We start from the raw sequence: 18976 nt of genomic DNA on the forward strand, positions 1-18976 counted from the left end.
ACTGTACTTAAGAACCAGCCTGCATCACCTCCTGAGAAGCTAGGCCTTGATTGCTCGACCATTGCTATCGAATAGAGAATCTTGGCTGGGGTCTCCTGTGCCTCCCCTCCACCATATAGGGAGCGGAAGTACAGACACCCCCCTCCGGTCGTTGAGATCCGTTCTCTCACACTGGGCGTGAGGCCAAGGATAATTCTTTCTGTCCTATTCTGTGTTAGCTGGAGGGGTCGCAGGGTGAAGGAAGATTAAGAAGGAGACTATTGCAGTAGTCTAGCCTGGAGAGAACCAGAGCACAGGTAATATTGGGTCTCTGGGGGAAGGTGAGGAAGGGTAGAGTCCCTTTCAGAAGGAAGAGCTGAAAGTGGGACTTCTTGACAATATCCTGAATATGAGGGATGAAGAAAAGGGAGGAGTGGAAGATGACTCAGAGATTCCTAGCTGCAGGGTGGGGGCCCATGGAGGAAGGCCAGAGTGCAGGGAAGAAGTAGGGTGCAAGGGACCCAATAGGGAGAATCTCTGTTTTGCTGGGATTGAGGCAGAGGTCATTAGCAGTGCTCCAGGTATGGATGGCGGAGAGGAAGTCAAGGATGAAGGAGGGGGCAAGGGCGTCAGTGGGAAGTTTGAAGAAAAGCTGTGTATCATCATCGTAGCACTGGAAGTTGGGGGAGAAGGAGGAAAGGAGTCGTGCCAGCAGAGAAAGGCAGATGCCTGGAGGATGCTGCAGGTAGCAGAGGACGAAGGAGAGGAGAAAGGACCAAGAATGGTTTTGGAGGAACGGTCAGTTAGGAAGGAGGTAAGCCATCCAGTGCCAGCAGATGCCAAGGGTGTCATGGAGCCTTTTATGTGGATGGAATTATTCACTGGGTTAAATTCAGAAGAGAGATCAAGAAGGATGAGGACAGCTGGGGAGTTGGAGTCAGGAGATGCGAGCAGTTCCTCACGGGAGTTCAGAAGAGCACTTTCCGTCCCACTGGATGCTCGGAATCCAGACTGGTGGTCATGTAGACCAACAACAAGTTTGGTATGGGAGTTGAGTTGGCGGAGGGCTGCTTCTCAAGCAGATTTCCCAGGAAGGCGGAGATGGAAATGGGGCGGTAGTTCGCTGAGCAGGAAGGGTCTACAGAGGGTTTTTTAAGGACGGGCACAAGGGAGTGCTTGAGGGTAGATGGAAAAGAACCAGTAGCAAAGGAACAGTTGCAGAGGTCAGCCAGAGCAGGGGCGAGGGAGGCAATATTTTCATTGATGGTTCTGGAGGAGCAAGGAGAAACCTTTTTGGAGGAGACCTTCATGGAGTCGACAAGTCTGGTGACTTCTTCAGGGGAGACAGGAGTGAATCAGGGAAGGAGGAAAGAGGAGGGTGAATGGTAGGAGGGGCACAGTGGGGAGGGTTGGGGTTGGGAGAGTGCGTGACATGGCTGTTCAATGTGACCTGGGTTTTGGAAGTGAAGTGAGAGGCGAGTGCATTGCAAAGGGCCTGTGAAGGAGTAGGGGCAGAAGATGCTGCGGACGGGTTGGAAACTTCCCTGCAGATTTGGAAGAGTTCCACCGTGTTTTTGGATGCATTGGACACTCGTGCCTGAATGTGGGCTCTTTTTTTTGGCATGGATGGAGAGGCTGTAGTGTCTCTGGATCAGGCGGCAGGTCCGTTTGTCAGAGGGTGAGCCTGAAGTGTGCCACTTCCGTTCAGAAGCCCTGCACTTATGTTTTTGATCTGAAAGATCGGAGTTGTACCAGATGTTGTGCTTGGAAGCAGGTTTCAAGCGGATCCTCATGACTGGGGCAAGGAGGTCCAGGGTGTTGGACAGTTAGAGGTTGCTGAGCGCAGAATCAGCAGGAACGTCTCTGTTGGATGGTCAAGAGGGAACTGAAGGTTGAAGAGAATGCAGCAGCTGACTCTCGTTTCATCGGACGGATGTTCGTGAACGAGGTTGGCTGAGCTTTGTGAGGGGGTGTCACAGGGCCATAGGGACCCAAGTGGGAGGGGAAGGGAGAGTGGTCAGACCAGGAGAGGGGGGTGACCAGGGGAGAAGAGAGAGTGGTCACACCAGGAGAGAGGGGTTACCATGGGAGAGGAGAGAGTGAGATTGGAGTGGATGATGGTATCTAGCATGTGACCAGCAGAATGGGTGGGGCCAGAGGGAAGAATGGAAAGGGATAGGGAGCAGCAGAGGTCAGTGAAGAGGGTGGTTGCTGAGCAAGGGGAGTCTAGGTGGATGTTGAAGTCACCTAGTAGTAGCAGGCTGTAGGTGGTAGAGAGTAGTGAGGAACAGAAGTCCGCTCACTCAGAAAGGAAAAGAGAAGAAGAGCCTGGAGGCCGGTAGATGGTAGCAATGGTCAAGGTGGAAGATGGAGAGATGACCAATTGGCACACTAGTCTCTCAAAGGACGAATACTGCTGAGTGGGTAGGATGGTAGAAAGAATCCATGCTGGGAACATTAAGGCAACTCCACCGCCAGCACAGTGAGGTCAAGGTTTAGAGATGATCTTAGAGCCGTCTCGGAGGAGTGAGTCAAAGGGAGAAACTGAGCTGGCATTGAGTTTTCCGTGAGTGCAAGTATGTCGGTGAGCGCAAGTATGTCCAGGTCAGTGTCTTCAGGGAGAAGGCAGATGTCAGCAGAATGTTTGATGGCTGAGCGTGAGTTGAGGGTTGCCAGATGGCGACGATTGCTGCCTTTGAAGGTTTCTTGAGGCGGAGTGTCGAGGCATGGGGCATCTGTCAGGAGAGGTGGCGTGGATTGGGTGGAAGGGGGAGGGGCAGGGGAAGGAAGGAAGTTGATGAGAGAAAGCAGGAGCCGATCAAATAGGAGGAGGTTGGCCTGAAGGCCTTGAACCAGGACTGTGCCCGTGATGTAAACATTGATACAGCAGCGAGAAGAGAAGAAGCCCGCAAGGAGGACTTCCCACTTGGTGCGCCATTAATGGAGGTTGAATAATAAGGTGGGAGAGTGGTAGTGAGGTGAGAGGTCCAGAGGTCGGGAGACAGGACGCAAAAGAGGATTTCAGATGTTAAGAAGTCAGGCAGGCAGGCATGCATCCAGCATCAGGGACGATCACACCAGGGCTGGCAGACATAGGTTCCACATCAACGAGACTCCGGGTGCAGGGACGAATAGCAGCTGAGACTTGAGCCTTGAAAGTGTTAACAGGTCCTAACCTTTTGTTCTCCAACTATACTCACTTTTCACGGAGTCCATTCTTGGCTGGAGGGTACCTGGCCTGTAGATACGCCAAGCTGCTGTGTTGCCACTAGGAGGCGATGGGGCATAGTGTAAAGCCCTTGCAACGCAACAGTCTATTTCAGTAATGCATTGTTGCAGTCCTGACCTTGCCCAAGGTGTGATGTCTTACCGCAATGTATCATGCCGCTGGGGAGAAGGAGGGACAGCCCAAAAGTAGGAGCTACAGGGCGATCAACAACTGCAATCAAAATAAATGTGTTTTAAGGGCTTTCCTAAAAGCCAGATTGTTAGAAATTGTTTTAATTGTCACAGGAAGTTTATTCCACAACTGAGCTGCAAAAATAGAAAAAGCTCGTCCCCTGATCCGGGCATGATGAAAGGATGGCACACACAGCAGGTCAGCCGTAGCTGATCGCAGAGTGCGCTTCGAAAACATAATGCAAACATTTAGTGCATAGATATTCTGCCCCCTGGTCATTAAGGGCCAGGTGCACAATGCGTAGTGCCTTGAATTCAATGCACTGAGCAACCGGCAGCCAATGTAGCTGGCGCAGCGGGATGAAAAACGGGATTGTGGTGGGTAAAGTTTTACCAAGGTATATGGATTTGAGAAATGGCTTTAGAAGTGTTTACTGTAGCAATAATCACCTCCTTTGCAGCTTCGTGGGCCAGTAACAGCCCTGGTGCCGTTACTGGCTCGTGAAGCTCACCGGGCTGCAGATCATTGCTATTAGCAAGCCGCAGTGATTTCTTTGGCGGGTGCATGCTCGATGCAACCCATTTTCTGAAACAAATTCTCCACCAAGATGGATTGTCATGGAAATGGAAGGCGGGGTGCCATGCAGAGCCTTTCTTTCGTGTCCATGGTGGCTCCGGATCCTGTGGGGCGTGGGTTGGCGCGGCCACTGACAAAACATGTGATTGGGTGGTAGGTAGGCAGCGAAAAAAAGGGAAGGTTGGGGGGAGATGGTGGGACAGGGGTGAGCAGCGTGCAGCTTGCTCCATGCTGAGGCTAAGATCAGTAGATTCAGCCAGGACTTGGAGCAACCTAATTGGGCTGCCACAGCCACCCTGGGAGCTAATAAGGAGGTTGCCCTTCTTTTTAACCAGGGCAGTGGTCACCAATGCCAGATAGGTAGCTGGTGGGCTGAATGCACACGCTGCAGGCATTTGTGTCCAACCTTCGGGTTTCATAGGTTAACCCCTAGCTGTGGAGTAATGTCTTTAATCGCTCGGTCCCCAGTTCAATGACAAAGAGGTAGACATCCAGGTGTATGCGCCTTCTGCCAAGTCTCTCTCTCTCTCTCTCTCTCTCTCTGTACCTACCCAGCTTTAGGAAGTCGAAGACGAGGTGCATGGTGTAGTTCACGTTGGTGGCGTGGTCCTCGAGTCTCAGCACCAGGAACTGGTCCTTGGGGAAGGCTGTCAGCCAGTCCAGGAGGAAGACGACGTAGAGGCCCACCTGCAGCCTCACCTGTGTGGGAGAGCGAGGGAAAAGTATTAATTGTAGTTGTTATAGTTACTTATAGGTTACCCATCAGAATTGGTTTACACAAGATCTGTGGCAATTGAAAATTGGAAAACGTCAGGCCAAGACTAAGTGCCTTAAATGCCCTTCCACTCACAATAAAGAACAATGGAAGACCCTAGAGAAAGCCAATAGGACAGCCATCCACGAAGCTAAAATAATCCTTTACAACAAATTGAGGAAGCTAATAACTGCTCTAAAAAGCTCTTTCATGTTGCTAAAACTTTAGAAAAGCTTAGTGCCCTTTCCATAGCTATACTCCCCACGGACCAAGCATGTTTTGACATACAGTGCGCCTTTAATGCCAAGGTAGATAAGGTGAGGGTCAAAATCAGGGCTAAACTGCTGGTTGAGAAATACCCTCCCCGCAGTCCCCCGCTGTCCCCCGCTGGCCCAGCAATTAATATGCCGGAATGTATGCTTAGCTTTGCTCCTGTCTCTCTCGCTGTTATGATGACTACTCTCTCCACCATGCGTCCATCCCAGTGCTCAGAGATTACTATTCCAGTTAAACTAATCTTAGATCATAAGGACATCTTTGCTCCTTTTTTGACAAGATTTGTCAACTCCTCTTTTTATAACAATGAAGTCCTTATTCTATAAAAATAAAAAGCTACTATCACCCCTCTGATTAAAAAGCCAGGACCTGACCCTAAAGACCCAGGTAACCTTTGTCCCATTACCAACTGCCACTTCCTCCTTAAGGTACTTGATAAAATTGCCACCAATCAAATGCAAGCTTCTGTTGAGAAATGTCATATCTTGCACCCGAGAGAGTCTGGTTTCAGTCCTCGTCCTGGTACCGAGACTGCTTTGCTAGAATTACAGACACATATGCTGGAAATCTCGGCTATTGGTCACTCTGGCTTGTTGGTTCTTTTGGACTTATCAGCGGCTTTCGATCTCCTCAATCATGATGAACTCTTGCTTGTATTAGAGAAACAGGGCCGTTGCAAATCTGATTCTATTCTATAGGTGAAATCATTCCTTCTGAATCGCACATCCCGGGTGTGTTGGGGCAAGGCCACCTCTCCCTTGTCCCCCATTTCCCATGGGGTTCCTCAGGGAGCATCGATGTCCCCTCTGCTATACAACCTTCATATCCAACCTTTCTGTTATATGTTGGATGAGCTTGGAGTGCATTTCTCAAACTGTGCTGATGACACCCAGCTAGTACTTGAGCTATCAGGGGACTATGCCAAGGACGCAAACCTTCTTCCGACCGCCTATCTGGACCTGGATGAGTAAGAACTGGATGTGTCTAAATGGAGATAAGACCGAGCTGCTGGTCTTTGGTACCAAGCATGCTCGAGCAAAATTACACTCTAACTATCAATCATTCTCTATCCATGGCTGTGTAATCACGGTCTCAAAGAGCGTGAAGATCCTGGACTTCTATCTCTACCCATTAATCAGTGCAGATGCCCACACCAATCAGACAGTAAACGATGGATCATACTATCCTCGGCTGCTGAGAATCTTGCGCCCCTTCCTGTCAGTGCCCAACTGCTCCTCGGTTACTCGTGCTGTGATTCTGGGCCTCATTACATGGGCGGCGGTAACCATGGCGCTATCAGCGCCATGGTTGCCGCCGGTATTTTACTGAGTCCGCCATGGTGAATGGCAGAATTACCGCCCTATTCCAAGGTGTGTGGGGGCGGTAATTCCCCATTCACCATGGCACTTCCCAATTCCCATTTTTGCCCCCATAGGGCTCAATGGGAATGGGGAAGGTGGTAATTACGGTACCACAAATTGCGGTACCATAATTACCACCAAGGTCCCTTTGCAGGTCCCATCCTTAATGGCTGGTAAAACCAGCCGTTAAGGTAGGGTCCCACAAAGGGACCTTGTAGTAAGGCGGTAAGGGTTTACCGGCACTGGTACCCTTACCGGTACCGGTAAACCCTTACCGCCATCCGTGTAATGAGGCCCTCTGTCTAGATTAGTCTACGGCAATGCTCTGTTAGTTGGAGCCAATAAAAAAAACTTTCAAGCTCTGCAAATACGTCAAAATGATGCAGTCTGCATTATTGTGAAGAAATCTAGAAGAGAGCATATCTCGGATAGCCGGAGAGACCTTCATTGGCTCCCGGTTACCTCTCGGCTATAATTCAAGGCTGCTGCACTAACCCACAGAGCGCTATTTGGCATCGCTCCAATCTATATTAAGGACCTGGTCTCTCTCTATGAACCACAGAGGAAACCACGTTCAACCACCTCAGCGTTGGTAAAAACTCCCAAATTCTCTCTCGCCAATTACTTGGGAAGAGCTTTCCCTATCAGGGCCGCTAAGATCCGGAATGCCCTGCCACTGGAGCTTAGGCTGATAAAGAAATATGATATCTTTCGCCGGAAACTGAAGACTGCTCTATTCATCTAAACTCTTTTAAGTTCTACCTTGAACTAATGCCGGTTTCCTGACGCGCTGGTTCTTCCTGCGTTTTTGTTTGTGCGCCCTCATGCCTCCGGGCTACGGCGCCCTATACATCAAAATCAAATCAAATCAAATCAAATGGAGGGCAAAGCGCTTCAAGCAGAAACACGAGCAATAGCGCAGAACAGAGTGAGGTGCAATCCTGCAAGCGGGCGCATTACAAGAGGGATTACTATTAGCAAGGGTTAAACACCAGATGGGAGCAATGAGCGTGGTGGGACACGGAGTGGGGAAGATCCTGACAGCCAACAGAGTAATGCAGACAATGACAGGGGAGACTGTGGAGAGCGAGCAACCAGGGCAGAGGGGTGATGAGCTCAGCTAGGCATCGCCCCTTCCAGGAAAAGGAGATTCAGTTCAGGGCAGCATTGCATGGGGGGGGGTAGTGGTGACATTTCTCATATCAGGGAGGTGGGGGTAGTTCCAGTGAGAACAGGCGAGGAGGCAAAGGAATGGAAACAAGGGACAGCGCATGGGAGGCAGGGCCGAGAGATAGGGCAATGGCGCAAAGGGTCCAAGGTGCTTAGTATGGGACGTTAGGGGTAGCCACACAAGGGGGCCAATCCCATGAAGGTGAAGGGATTTTGTTATGGTTGAAAAGTGGTAGAGAGGAAGGCCAAGGAGAAAGGGGCAGGATGGCAGTGTACAAGGCATGGACTTTCCTGTGGTTTAGCAGGTGGAGTCTTGCAGATGGTGCGGTGGAGGTGCGGTGGAGGTGCGGTGGAGGTGTGCATTTGTGGAATTTTACATCAGGTTTGTAGAGGGCCCTAATACTGTGGGCCTTGGGGATGATGGAAGAAGGTTAGGGGTGGATATATTTGGGTAGGTAAGATGGGTGGGTCCTGATGGGAAGTGGGCACATGCCTGAGGGTGTAGAGGGCAACATTAGCAGACTCTGCAGAGGCAGGTGGCAAAACGACCACTGGAGATTTGAAAGGAGACATTGTGCCTCGTATGGAAAGTAGTGAGGGAGTTACACTGAAAGAGGTGTGGCTGGCCGTCTCAAAGGCCACACAGGGGTTAAAAAGAATGAGACATGGGTCAGTGACATCTCTGTGAAGTGGCAATTGTGTACCCTAGACTGGAAGGGGCCGCATGATCCGTTCACCTCAAGCTGGTGATCTGGTTCAAGACCACTCTTTGGAGGACTTTGGAGTGGTGGTAGGGAAGGGAAACAGGCCACTAGTGGGCTGGAGTAGTAGGGCCAGCAGGAGCCTTTTGAGAATGGGTAGAAATGTGGCAATTCTGAAACTGGCAGAACAGAGCCATGTTTTGAGAGAACGTTTAAAATGTAGGGAGACATAGGAGCAGGTATGGGAGGCCATGGGATTCAGTGGTTGGGGAACAAATGGGCTCAGACTGGTGCATCGCTACTAGTTTGGTAGTAGGGTGGGGTTGAGTAGGCACATTCGCCACTACTCTTCTCTGTGCGCCTGCAGACCAATAGTTGTTTTGTCACAGTACTGATACGTGGGCATCAGAAGATAATGATGTTTACTTGGCATTGACTGGGCATGTGATTAAACAACCTACAGGAGAAAGGCAGCTTTTTTGAAGGAAGCAAGTTCTTTCCCTGAGAAACATAATGCAGAAAGTTGGGCAGAAACATATAATGTTTCAGGAGTTAGGTTTTCCTTCAGAGCAAATCTCTTACCTCACCAAATCTCAACTCATGCAAGTGAGTGCCCTCAGGCCCACGGTTTCGTGGCGCTATATAAAAGAGCAGATAGATAGAAAGTGCACAGAGAACTCGCAGATACCAGTGGAAACTGATCAACCTTAAACATTTTCCTCTTCAACTGTTAGACCGTCATCACCAACCAGACCAACTTCCAAGAACATGTCACTCCAGGAGTCACTGCTCATCCCAACTTACATCAAGAAACCGCACCCAACAGCCACCCCTCGCTGAAGCTAGGGTGGCCCTCGAGATCCCATCGAGCACCTTCTCAGCATGTTTCCTATGAGTCTTAGATGACCTCGAAGTAAAGAATGAAGAGGCTGATCAGCGTCTCCCACACAAAGGAGCAACAAAGCACCGGTTGGCAGCCGAGACCACCTTATCCCCGCCCGCTCTCTCATGGCACATTCCTCTGACATCTCTGGTCCTCGGCAGGAGGATATGATGGACCTACTCTTCATCATAGCAACCCGTGTCTCAGAGGATCACCGAGAAGCCATGCATGGCACCATCCCGATAGGGTACAGAAACAGTACACTACACTACAGAGGTCTGATTATTGCAGAAACTGGCCATATCTTGACTTTGGCAAACCGGGTATTGGGGTAAGCAGGGCTTACTTGACCTTGGTAGCGTTGCGTGGAAGGCCTGTACTTGGCAGGACTAGGGGGAGAGTATGATGAGGTGCCCGAATGGGGAGTGCAGTATTGGGGGGTGGGGGGGCAGCACAATGTAAGTCTCAAAAAGGGGTGCACACTTGGACACAACTGGATTGCTTGTAACTTTATTTATTTATTTACTTTATTTGTAACGCACTGGGACAACGCCCATGGGCATAGAAGCGTGGGGACAAGACTGACAACAAAGAACAAACCAAATAAAATAAACATTTCAGTCAACCAAACCAGAGAGTCCAGGGTTAAGTGAATAAACCCGATGGCAGGGTTTATTCCAAGAGAAGGGTCTCAGCCTACCCCTGAAGATTGAAGCTGCCCCACTTACCTGAGATCCGGTGGGGGACATTGCATAGCCGAGGAACGGCCATTGAGAAACAGCTATTCTGAACATGGGGGAGCTTGGCAGTAGGAGTTTCCACCAGGCCTCTGTTGTATAGTGCTCAATTAAACGGCAACCACATAATCCTTTGGGTTAGATATGTTGGACTTTTTCCATAAAGACAGGCATGCGTGATGACACACAGTGTTCTGAAATGGATTTGCTTCTGCACTGGCAGCCAATGAAGTGATCTTCTTGCTGCAGACACGCTCTGTTCTGCGAATACCAGTGACCGCTCTGACTGCATTATTCTGGACCACCTGTAGCTGATTAATCTCTGTTTTTCTAATGAGCTGAAGAAGAGTGGCACAGTAGTCCAGACGTGAGCCAGTGATTGCACGGGCCAATGTTGCACTGTCTGCTCTGTCAAGAAATGGACTTGCCTGTATCAGTAACTTGACATAGTAGGAAGCTTGCGACACAAGACTGCTGACATGTGCCTTCATAATAAGCTCAGAGTCCAATATCAAACCCAATGTTTTAACTTTAGGGAGTGTAGTTGGAAGGCAGTCTGAGATTCGAAAGGTGGCATGTACGCAGTTTGGGGGTTGTGCCTGCCAGCATGATCTCTGTCTTGCCATTGTAAAGTACCAAGCCATTAATAGTCATCCACGGATGGATGCGATTGTAAGTATTATTAATGGCCCGTGAATCAAGCTCATGGGTGCCAGAGACACTGAGTGTCATCCGCATAGCTTGCATACTCGACACCTTCCGCATCCAGACAGCTGAGAAGAGGGAGAATAAAGATGTGAAAGAGCGTTGGGGCACCCCACACTCCAGGACATATTCTTCTGCCATGGAGTCTTCCCATCCGCTTATAGAGAAAGGAGAGGACCCAACTGGCCGTCTCACTGGACTTGTGGTCTAGTGGTTAGGATGGTATGGTCAACACGATCAAACGCTGCGGTGAGATCTAGTAGCATCGAGAGCAATGCTTTACCTCTCTCCACATGCTGCAGAATCGATGTTTTCAGCTCAAGGACAGTGGTTTCAGTGCTGTGATTGCTTCTGAACCCGGATTGGTTGGACCCTAGAATGTTATTTAACTCCAAGATTTTTTGAATTTGTTGATATGCCACTTCATCAAGAATTTTCAGAAGAAACGTTGAGTTAGTAATTGGGGATAGTTGTTTGGGATGTTATGTTCCAATTAGTTTTTATTTAGGAGCAGTGAAATCCAGGCCTGTTTAAGCAAGCTTGGGACAGTGTTCTCCCTAAATGAAAGAGTAACACATTTGGTGATCTGAAGCACCAGAATCTTTGCACATGATTTGACAATGGTGGCTGGACAGATATCACCCTTGCAGGTTGTGGGTTTGATTTTCACCAATAGTTCAAGCATCTTAAGTTGCAAGATGTCACAGAACCTGAAAAGAGGCGGAGATGAAGCTGAGTATTCTGATCTGACTATGACAGATGGGTCCTGTGTGACACAGAGTGTAGAGCACTGTCTTTCCTTAATCTTAGCAATGTTTTGTCTCAGGGAATTTTGAATATCCGTGCACCAGATAGTGTCTTCTGTCACTGGCGAGAGAACAGGGCATGGATCCTCACGCTCACTGAGCACTATAAAGAACACTCTGGAGCTTGATGATGCGGCTTTGATTCTTTGCTTATAGAATAGTTTCTTTGCATTCTGAATTTCGAGTTTGTAGGATGCGGCTGCTTCAGAGTATCGAGCTTTATCCACTGTTATACATGATTAAAAAAAGGGACGCAGCCCCTTTAAGAGGGGACACAGGGGAGAAGGCGGGAAGAGGGCGGAAGGGGAGGGAACCTAGGCGGAAACGACAGTTGGTGACGACGGGAGAAATAAAATGGTTGTTACGACTCATGGCTCCGTGTCTCTTTAGTGTGCCTGAGTGCGTAGGAATGCTGTGAGCCCCCCCCAACAACTAGCGACGAGGACGATATGAGCCCCCGCTCTATGACTGCATTGATGGGCCCGTGAGCCCTGCAGAGCGAAGGAACAGAGGTCTGTGTGACCAGCAGTGTGAGGGGCCTGTGAACCCAGCAGGACAGGAGGGCCCGTGTGCCCAGCAGGTGTGGTGGGCCCGTGTGCTCATCAGTATACGTGGGTCTGTGTGCCCGACAAATAAAAGGTGGGCCCATGTTCCTGGAAGGTACGTGAGCCTGTGCGGCCAACGTTCGTGGGCCCGTGAGCCCGGAATACAAGGTGGGCCTGTGCGCCCTGAAGAGTACGTAGGGCTGTGTACCCAACGTTGTGGGTATGCGTGCCCCGACAAAGAAGGAGGGACCGTGCGTCCTATGCCAGCAAGTCGAGTCATGAAGACTTCCGCGGCTTGGTGAAGGAGGAAGTGCCCAGCTGGAGAAGGTGAGCGGACGTCCATGGAGCTGCCGCGACCCTGCTGACAGCCACGCAAAGGCTGCAGAAGAGTAAGCCCAGCCGCAGCAGAACACATGTGGAGATCCAGATCGGGTGAAAGAAGCATCGCGGACGCATCCGCTTTCAAGTAAGGAGACCCGGTGTCGGTGGAAGGGAGGGATAGTAAATAAACACGGATATCAAACCCTGTGTCTCCCAGGTGCGTGACTAGAAGACACACAACCACTCCATAGGACCCTGTGTCTTCGCGTTAGTTACATTCTAATAAAAAGAATAACATTTATTTTTAAAGAAAATGTTAATAAAACGCAGAAATAAGATTTGAGAAAAAAAAACAAAAGAGGGCAATTTTGAAGAAACACTCTGCGCCCCTCTGACAGACCGTGTGGCACCAGTGGAAAAAAAAGGAGCATATCACCAAAGGGCAAAGGCCCAACAGTGACTTTAGTTGACTGTGGCCACCTAAAAGGGACGGGCACATCAAGGCACTCAGAATTCTCACCACAGCACCTGAACCCCAGCCTCAGGTTACCAGTAACACCCCACCGCCGGAGACCAAAGGTAGTGGGAGGTGCAACTTCGCCGCTCTGCCTCATTGGCCAGGAAGGACTATACTACACTCAACGACGCCACCATGTCGGCCCCAGACGCAGATGATGCCAACGCCCCACCACCATCACCAGGAGGGCCAGCCTCTCACGCTAGCCTAATGAGAAGACCTGCACCATTCTCACTGAACCCACACCACGATCAGGGTCAGCGATGGGAAGAGTGGGTAGAAGAGTTCGACGACTTCGTAGGTGCAATTGGCACACAAGAACCACCCAACATACTCAGCATCTTTGCCAATGTGGCAGGGAGGGAAATTAAAATTATTATACACACGATTCCTCTACGAGATCGTACCACATACCGAAACTATTAGAAGCCATCAATGAGAAGATTGTTTTTTTTTTGTTTTTTTATTACGAGTATATAATCACCAAAGTAATTTTTACAAGAAGATGAACAAAGAAAAACTTCAATTATTTCTGAAGAGAAACTTCACAAAAGTATTTTGTCCAAAAGTCAAAGCATAAAGTCAATGCAGAAGTCAGAGCTAGAAGAAGAAGAAGTGTGAGGATTGAAGATTAAAAGTGAGGGCGAGGGTAGAGGCGCCAGATGAGATAATTTCCAACCATCTTGGCAAAATGCACCGACCCACCCACCACCAAGAGGTGTCACCCCTTGTGCCTGACTTCATGTGGGACCACACTGCTGAGTCTCCAAAGCTGATTGTACGATGATTTGATCCAGAATTTTCGTGGCTGCTATAGTCCAAGAGGGTCTTAAACCTCCTATTAGACGCTCCCACCGAAGTGCTTCATCAGTCAGGTAAGCATTCTTTAAGTGATGCAGTATATACGGCGATCTGAATTTGTCTGTTCCTGGGCACATGTATAAAAGGTGCCGTAACGTTTCGCTTTGTTCGATGTCATTACAAAAGCGGCAAGTATTAGATGGAGAGAGGCCTCTTATGTGCAGTATTTCATTTGTCGGTAACAAATTCAGCCTCGCACGTAAAAGAGTGTTCCGAGTTTTTCTGCTGGGATGTTTTAACAGAAAAGGTTGGACTTCATTCAATTTTCCGCATGTTGGAGGTAGGTGGCTAGTCAGTTTGTACTCAGATGCTTTATCCAATGTATTTATCCAATTAGTTTCCTCCATACAGGTTTTGGTTTTTGTTGGATTAAACAAAAGTTCTTCCATGGAGCTGCCGCAAGTTTCAAGTTGCTGTAAACAGATTAATTCCCATTTGGACATTAGTATGCTTTTGCTTTTGTTCATTTCCGCCTGTACCATCACGAAAATTGACAGAGAAGAAGGATCTTTGATCTTCAGATATAGCATGACGGACGCCCTTTTGACTGTTGACTCTAAAGATGAAAGAGAGAGTTTGCTTCTTATCTAAGCTATCGGAGAAGAAGATGGTAAGTTCAGAACGGAACGCCAAAAGAGGCTCTCAAGTCTGGCCCATAGAGAGTTGGGTAGAGATGGCATAGCGTCAGCTCCATACGTAATGGCAGGGATAACTTTGCCTCGATAGAATTTGAGTAGGGGCATCAATGAAAAGCGCCCATATTTTTTGTCCAGTATTTTTGCTTGTGAGACAACAGATTTCATTTTTTCAAAAAGATGAAATTGCTTCGCTGAATCTTTCGGTGATGAGTCAATGAGAACTCCAAGATATTTAAATTCCGCCACTTGCTCAATTTTGTTTCCAGACAAGAACCATGAGTTGATCTTTTTCCTTTTGTGATTTTTTGCAAACACTAGGATCTTTGTTTTTTGTTTATTTACTTCTAAGTCGTTAGCAGCTGTACATGTGGTCAATGCAGACAACTGACGTTGTAAACCAATTGGGGTCTGGTCAAATTGAATAAGGTCGTCCGCATACAAGAGTCTTGGAATCTTCTCGTTGCCCAATTCTGGGGGAATGCTCGTGTTGTGGTTGAGGTTTCTTTATAGTCCCCGAAATAAGAAAGAAAAAGGGCTGGAGCTAGGGGACAGCCTTGTTTGACCCCTCTATCGGTTGTTATAGATGATGAAAGCAGACCACTGGTATTCAATCGCACCTGCACCGATGTAGAAGCCTGAAGTGCTTTAATAGGGTTCAAAATCTCCTGAGGGCAATCCCAGTTGATGAGTTTTTCCCAATGTTTCCTGCGATTGACTAGGTCAAAGCCCTGGGTGAGGTCTATGAATGCCAGGTATAGGTTCTGATTTGTTTCACGGGCTTTTGCCTTTAGTAGACTGAGAATAAAGATGTTGATACTCATTCCTGCTCCCTTTTTGAACCCAGATTGAAGAGGGTCATTACAGGGTGCACTTTTTGCCCATTGGTTGAAGTGGTCTAACAAAAGGGACCCATAGACCTTCCCTATGACGTCAAGGAGAGCTACTGGGCGAAAGTTCCTAGGGTCATCCTTTCTTACTTTTTTAAATATTGGGATGATGACCGCTGAGGTCCAAGATGGCGGGATTGTGCTGCAGATTGTGCATTTCTGAAAAATTAGACTCAGGAGATTAGTCCAGTCTTCTGGGGCAGATTTCAAATTTTCGTTAGACAAACCGTCTGGTCCAGGTGCCCTTGATTTCTTTAACTTGGATATTTTGTCCAAGATTTCGATTTTGTCGGAGAGATCAACCCAAGGTACTGTTGATTGTAAAGGTGAAGGCCCCACGTCAGAATCTGGAGATCTAAACAGTGTTGAGTGAAACCCAATCCACGTTGCTTCCGAGATACTGTTCAGTACCATTGTGGTTGCTTCTTTGGCCCGTGGGTTAATTAGACTCCAAAACTCTCTGGAGTTGGATTTTTGGATTTGTTCCAACATAGCCTCGGAGTTCTGTTGATGTAATATTAGACGATAGCACCGTAGCCAGCTTTTGTAGGCTCTTGTAGCCTCGGTTTCATGGGCTCTGTTGGAGGGCGTATTGTTTCTTGCAGCCGTGCTTTTCGCTCTGCGAAGGATGTTACGCTGTGCCACCAACCAGGCGTCGAAATCGTGTATGTGGGATGTTTGCTTTGAGTTTGTCCCCTTCGGGCTTTTCGTCATGGCTCTGTAAGGTTCTAGAAGCGGTCTATAGTCGACTTCCGCAACAGATTGCCTGTTTCCCTATGAAGAAGTGATTGCTCGGATGTTTGCTCGTGTGACCCTTACCCGGTTGCCTTTACCTTCTGGTTCGATTCTTCCAGAGTAATGGGTTGATGCTGGTTTTGTGGATGCCCATTTGATGGCCAAAAGATTATGGTCGCTTTGGCTTGTCTGTTGAACCCTGAATTCTATCTGCCGAGCTAGGAGATATTCAGAAGCAAAAATGTAGTCTATTGTTGAATGGGCCATGCCTCGCTTCCATGAAGGTAGAATAATGGAATCAGGAAGTACATATGCGTTGTTGGAAAGTTGCCTAGCCGTCATCAGTTTGTTCCAAGCTGTACCTTGTTTGCAGGGTTTATTCTGTAAGGAACCTGTGGAGTCAGAGCCAGCCATTGGGCATTTGATGTTTAGGTCTCTGCATATAATGACCTCACATGACCCAAACTCCAAATGTACCGAATCTAGTATAGAAATGAATGTGTCAAACAGAGAGGTCTGTTGAAGCACTTTGTGGTTCCAGTAAATGGACAGCACCAGCAAAAGAGTGCACATATCCTGGTCACCCGCTGACTCCCTTCGCGTCCAAGAGATTAGTACCGCGATGACATAAGGGGACTTCAGGATGATTTTAGTTATTTCTAGGCCCACACCCATTCGGACTGCAATTATTAATCCTGAAGAAGGCCTTCCTTTGTTTCCTGCTAATGCTTCTGAGAAGGCGATCTCAAAGCCGTCCAGTGTTGGTTTAGATTTTAACCAGACTTCTTGAAGACATAGAATGTCGTATTCCCCTAAGTTGATGTCACCAGGTGTTGTTAAATGTAGGAACCCTCTTGTGTTCCAGCTCGCGCGAGAGAGTGATTGTTTCTCTTTATCAGTTTCATTGGTATCTGGTGGCTATTTGTAAAGACGCATAGACAGAACTTTAGGTAACCAAGCCCATGTAGAAGGGTTTGAAATCGATCTGGCCTGAGTCACATTTTGGTTCTCCTCTAGTAAATTGCTCGCCTTTGGATTAAGTGGATTGCAAGTGGAGATGGCATGCCCATAAGGTGGCAATTGAGTCGTGACCGACCGGGGTGTTGCTGATGATTTCTTTGACAAGTCGGTACTTGAGCTAGTGTATTGATGTTTTCCGTTTGTATGGCTGTTCTCCGTTGAGCTGTCCTTTATCTTCTCATGATCTGTTTTAAGTGGGCTGAGTAGGGTTAGCTCAAACCCTTGTTTGTATATTACCTCCGCTGCTGCTGACAGCAGAGTGATCACACTGCCTGATGAAATATAAAGCAAACAAGAGGCCTTGTGACTCTCATGAGAGGGTTCCACCATTTTGAGATCTTCTGATTTTAAGTTCCTTAAGGTGGAAATACTGTGGAACAACCTCATTACAGTACGTCTGTTTAAGTCCAAATATTTTTGGTTGCCAGACCGTTGTCGTATTTTGACAGAAGGGTTCAACTTTTGGCTATTAGAGTCTTGAAGCGACCTATTCTGGTGAGGAGGGTTATAGGGTGCTCTATCTAGATGTTTGAGGTCCTGGAAACCTTTTCTCTGCTGCGAGTGTTTAGTATCCTTAGTCTTGTCTGATAAGTCAGCTCTTGTTTGAATATGGACTCTCGAAATATATTTCGCCTGTGGCCGACGAGAAATTGGGTCCGAATGGAAGTTTTGTTCATTGTGCTTTTCAGCTGGTTTGGTAGTGTGATCCCAGTTATCACTTCGTAAAGACTTAAAAGGGTCATCCAGTGAAGATAAACCTGAAAAGTCCCGAATGACTGTCTGGTGGCTAGGTGACAGCTTAGGAAGATGAGAGTTCACACCTTTCCGTTGACTATCATCGTTGTCTTCGAGATGTTGGCTTAAGTTCATCAAGTCTTGGTTTGCGAGAAAATCGTCTACTGATTTTGGTAACTGAGGAAGAGCTTCTGGTAGAGTATCAGTGATTGAGGCAATTACTGGAGTTGGGTTTCCCCCCCCAGACTTTGGTTATTCTTTGGTAAAGATTCCTTCTGATGTAATTCAGGTTGTTGAGGAACAGGTATCGGTTTAAACAAAGGTGCCGTTTTCAGGCATACTTGAGAGCTGGGCGGATGGTGTTTAGTTCTCGTATCTAAGATCCCCTCGAGAGTCACCCCTAAGCCTGATGGCTTTTGGTTTGATCCCTGGATTCGTTTCATTCTTGTCTGGCCTTTGTGTGGGAGGGTCTCATCTAAACACATCACTTTGTTGTCTCCCGGCTTGTTAAGTGTCGGGTCTGATCTGATTGGTGATGAGCTGTGAAGACTTGACAAGTTGCTTGTACCAGATTTTGGTCTGGTCCCGCAATCCATGTAAGTAGCCTCACGCCGCAAGGAGTCTTGAGATGTTGTTTGAGAGCTTGCATCCCTCCTTGGCCTGTCTTTGTTGTTGTTACATAAGCATGTTGAAGAAACCGTAGACTCCGATTGATGGGAATGGGGGATGCCAGCTGAGTCATTTTTCCTCCTCTCCAGAGCGTTGATATAGCATTCTAAATAGATCAGCTTTGAGTTCATCATCGCAAAGATAGATGTTTGATCTTTCAAAGAATCGTAAATTCCCTCATATAGATTACAGAAAGGTGCAAGTGCAATTGTTACCGACATAATGTACATGAAGTCTGCTTTTTTCGTTGGTGTCTCTTTTGGGATGCTGAAGGATGACTCGCTTGATCTTCTATTAGATGAAGAACTCGCTGGTGTAGAAGGCGGCCGTGTCGTCGGCAATTCTTTGGGCTTGGGGTGAAGAGTGGGAAACCTCGGAAGAGAACCCTCTCGGAGATCGGGCAAAGCCTCCTTATTTCCCTTTCTCGCGTGTGCCTCTATGTCAAGGTGCACTGCCGGGTTGATGGACCTATTCGCCAAGTTCTTGTTCTCAAAATTAAGGGGCAATGTCCTTTCGATGACGGGTGAGTCTAGGCTCTTTTTTTTCGATGATGGTGGTAGAGCAGTTGACGGACTATTATTTCCCAATGACATTGGTGAGGCGGGTAGCGAGCCTATATAGTCTGACTGGGGATTTGATTCCAAGCTTTCCAGTAAGGGTTGGAGTATCTGGTCCTGCTCCAGAGAATTTGGATCATCCC

The 18976-nt window shown here is 48.0% G+C and overlaps 1 protein-coding gene across 4 annotated transcripts in view; it reads right to left on the bottom strand.

Annotated features, from left to right (window-relative positions):
• The window catches only part of CHST15 (carbohydrate sulfotransferase 15), a 615742-nt gene that overhangs the window by 26167 nt on the left and 570599 nt on the right, over nt 1-18976 (bottom strand). For all 4 annotated transcript variants that reach the window (XM_069612030.1, XM_069612031.1, XM_069612034.1 and 1 more), the window contains one exon: nt 4507-4654. In XM_069612030.1, the coding sequence (XP_069468131.1) occupies nt 4507-4654 (148 nt within the window). The remainder of the gene's footprint in view (nt 1-4506; nt 4655-18976) is intronic.

This window comes from Ambystoma mexicanum, chromosome 8, assembly GCF_040938575.1.
Source record: "Ambystoma mexicanum isolate Mex_15411 chromosome 8, UKY_AmexF1_1, whole genome shotgun sequence".
Taxonomy (NCBI): domain Eukaryota; kingdom Metazoa; phylum Chordata; class Amphibia; order Caudata; family Ambystomatidae; genus Ambystoma; species Ambystoma mexicanum.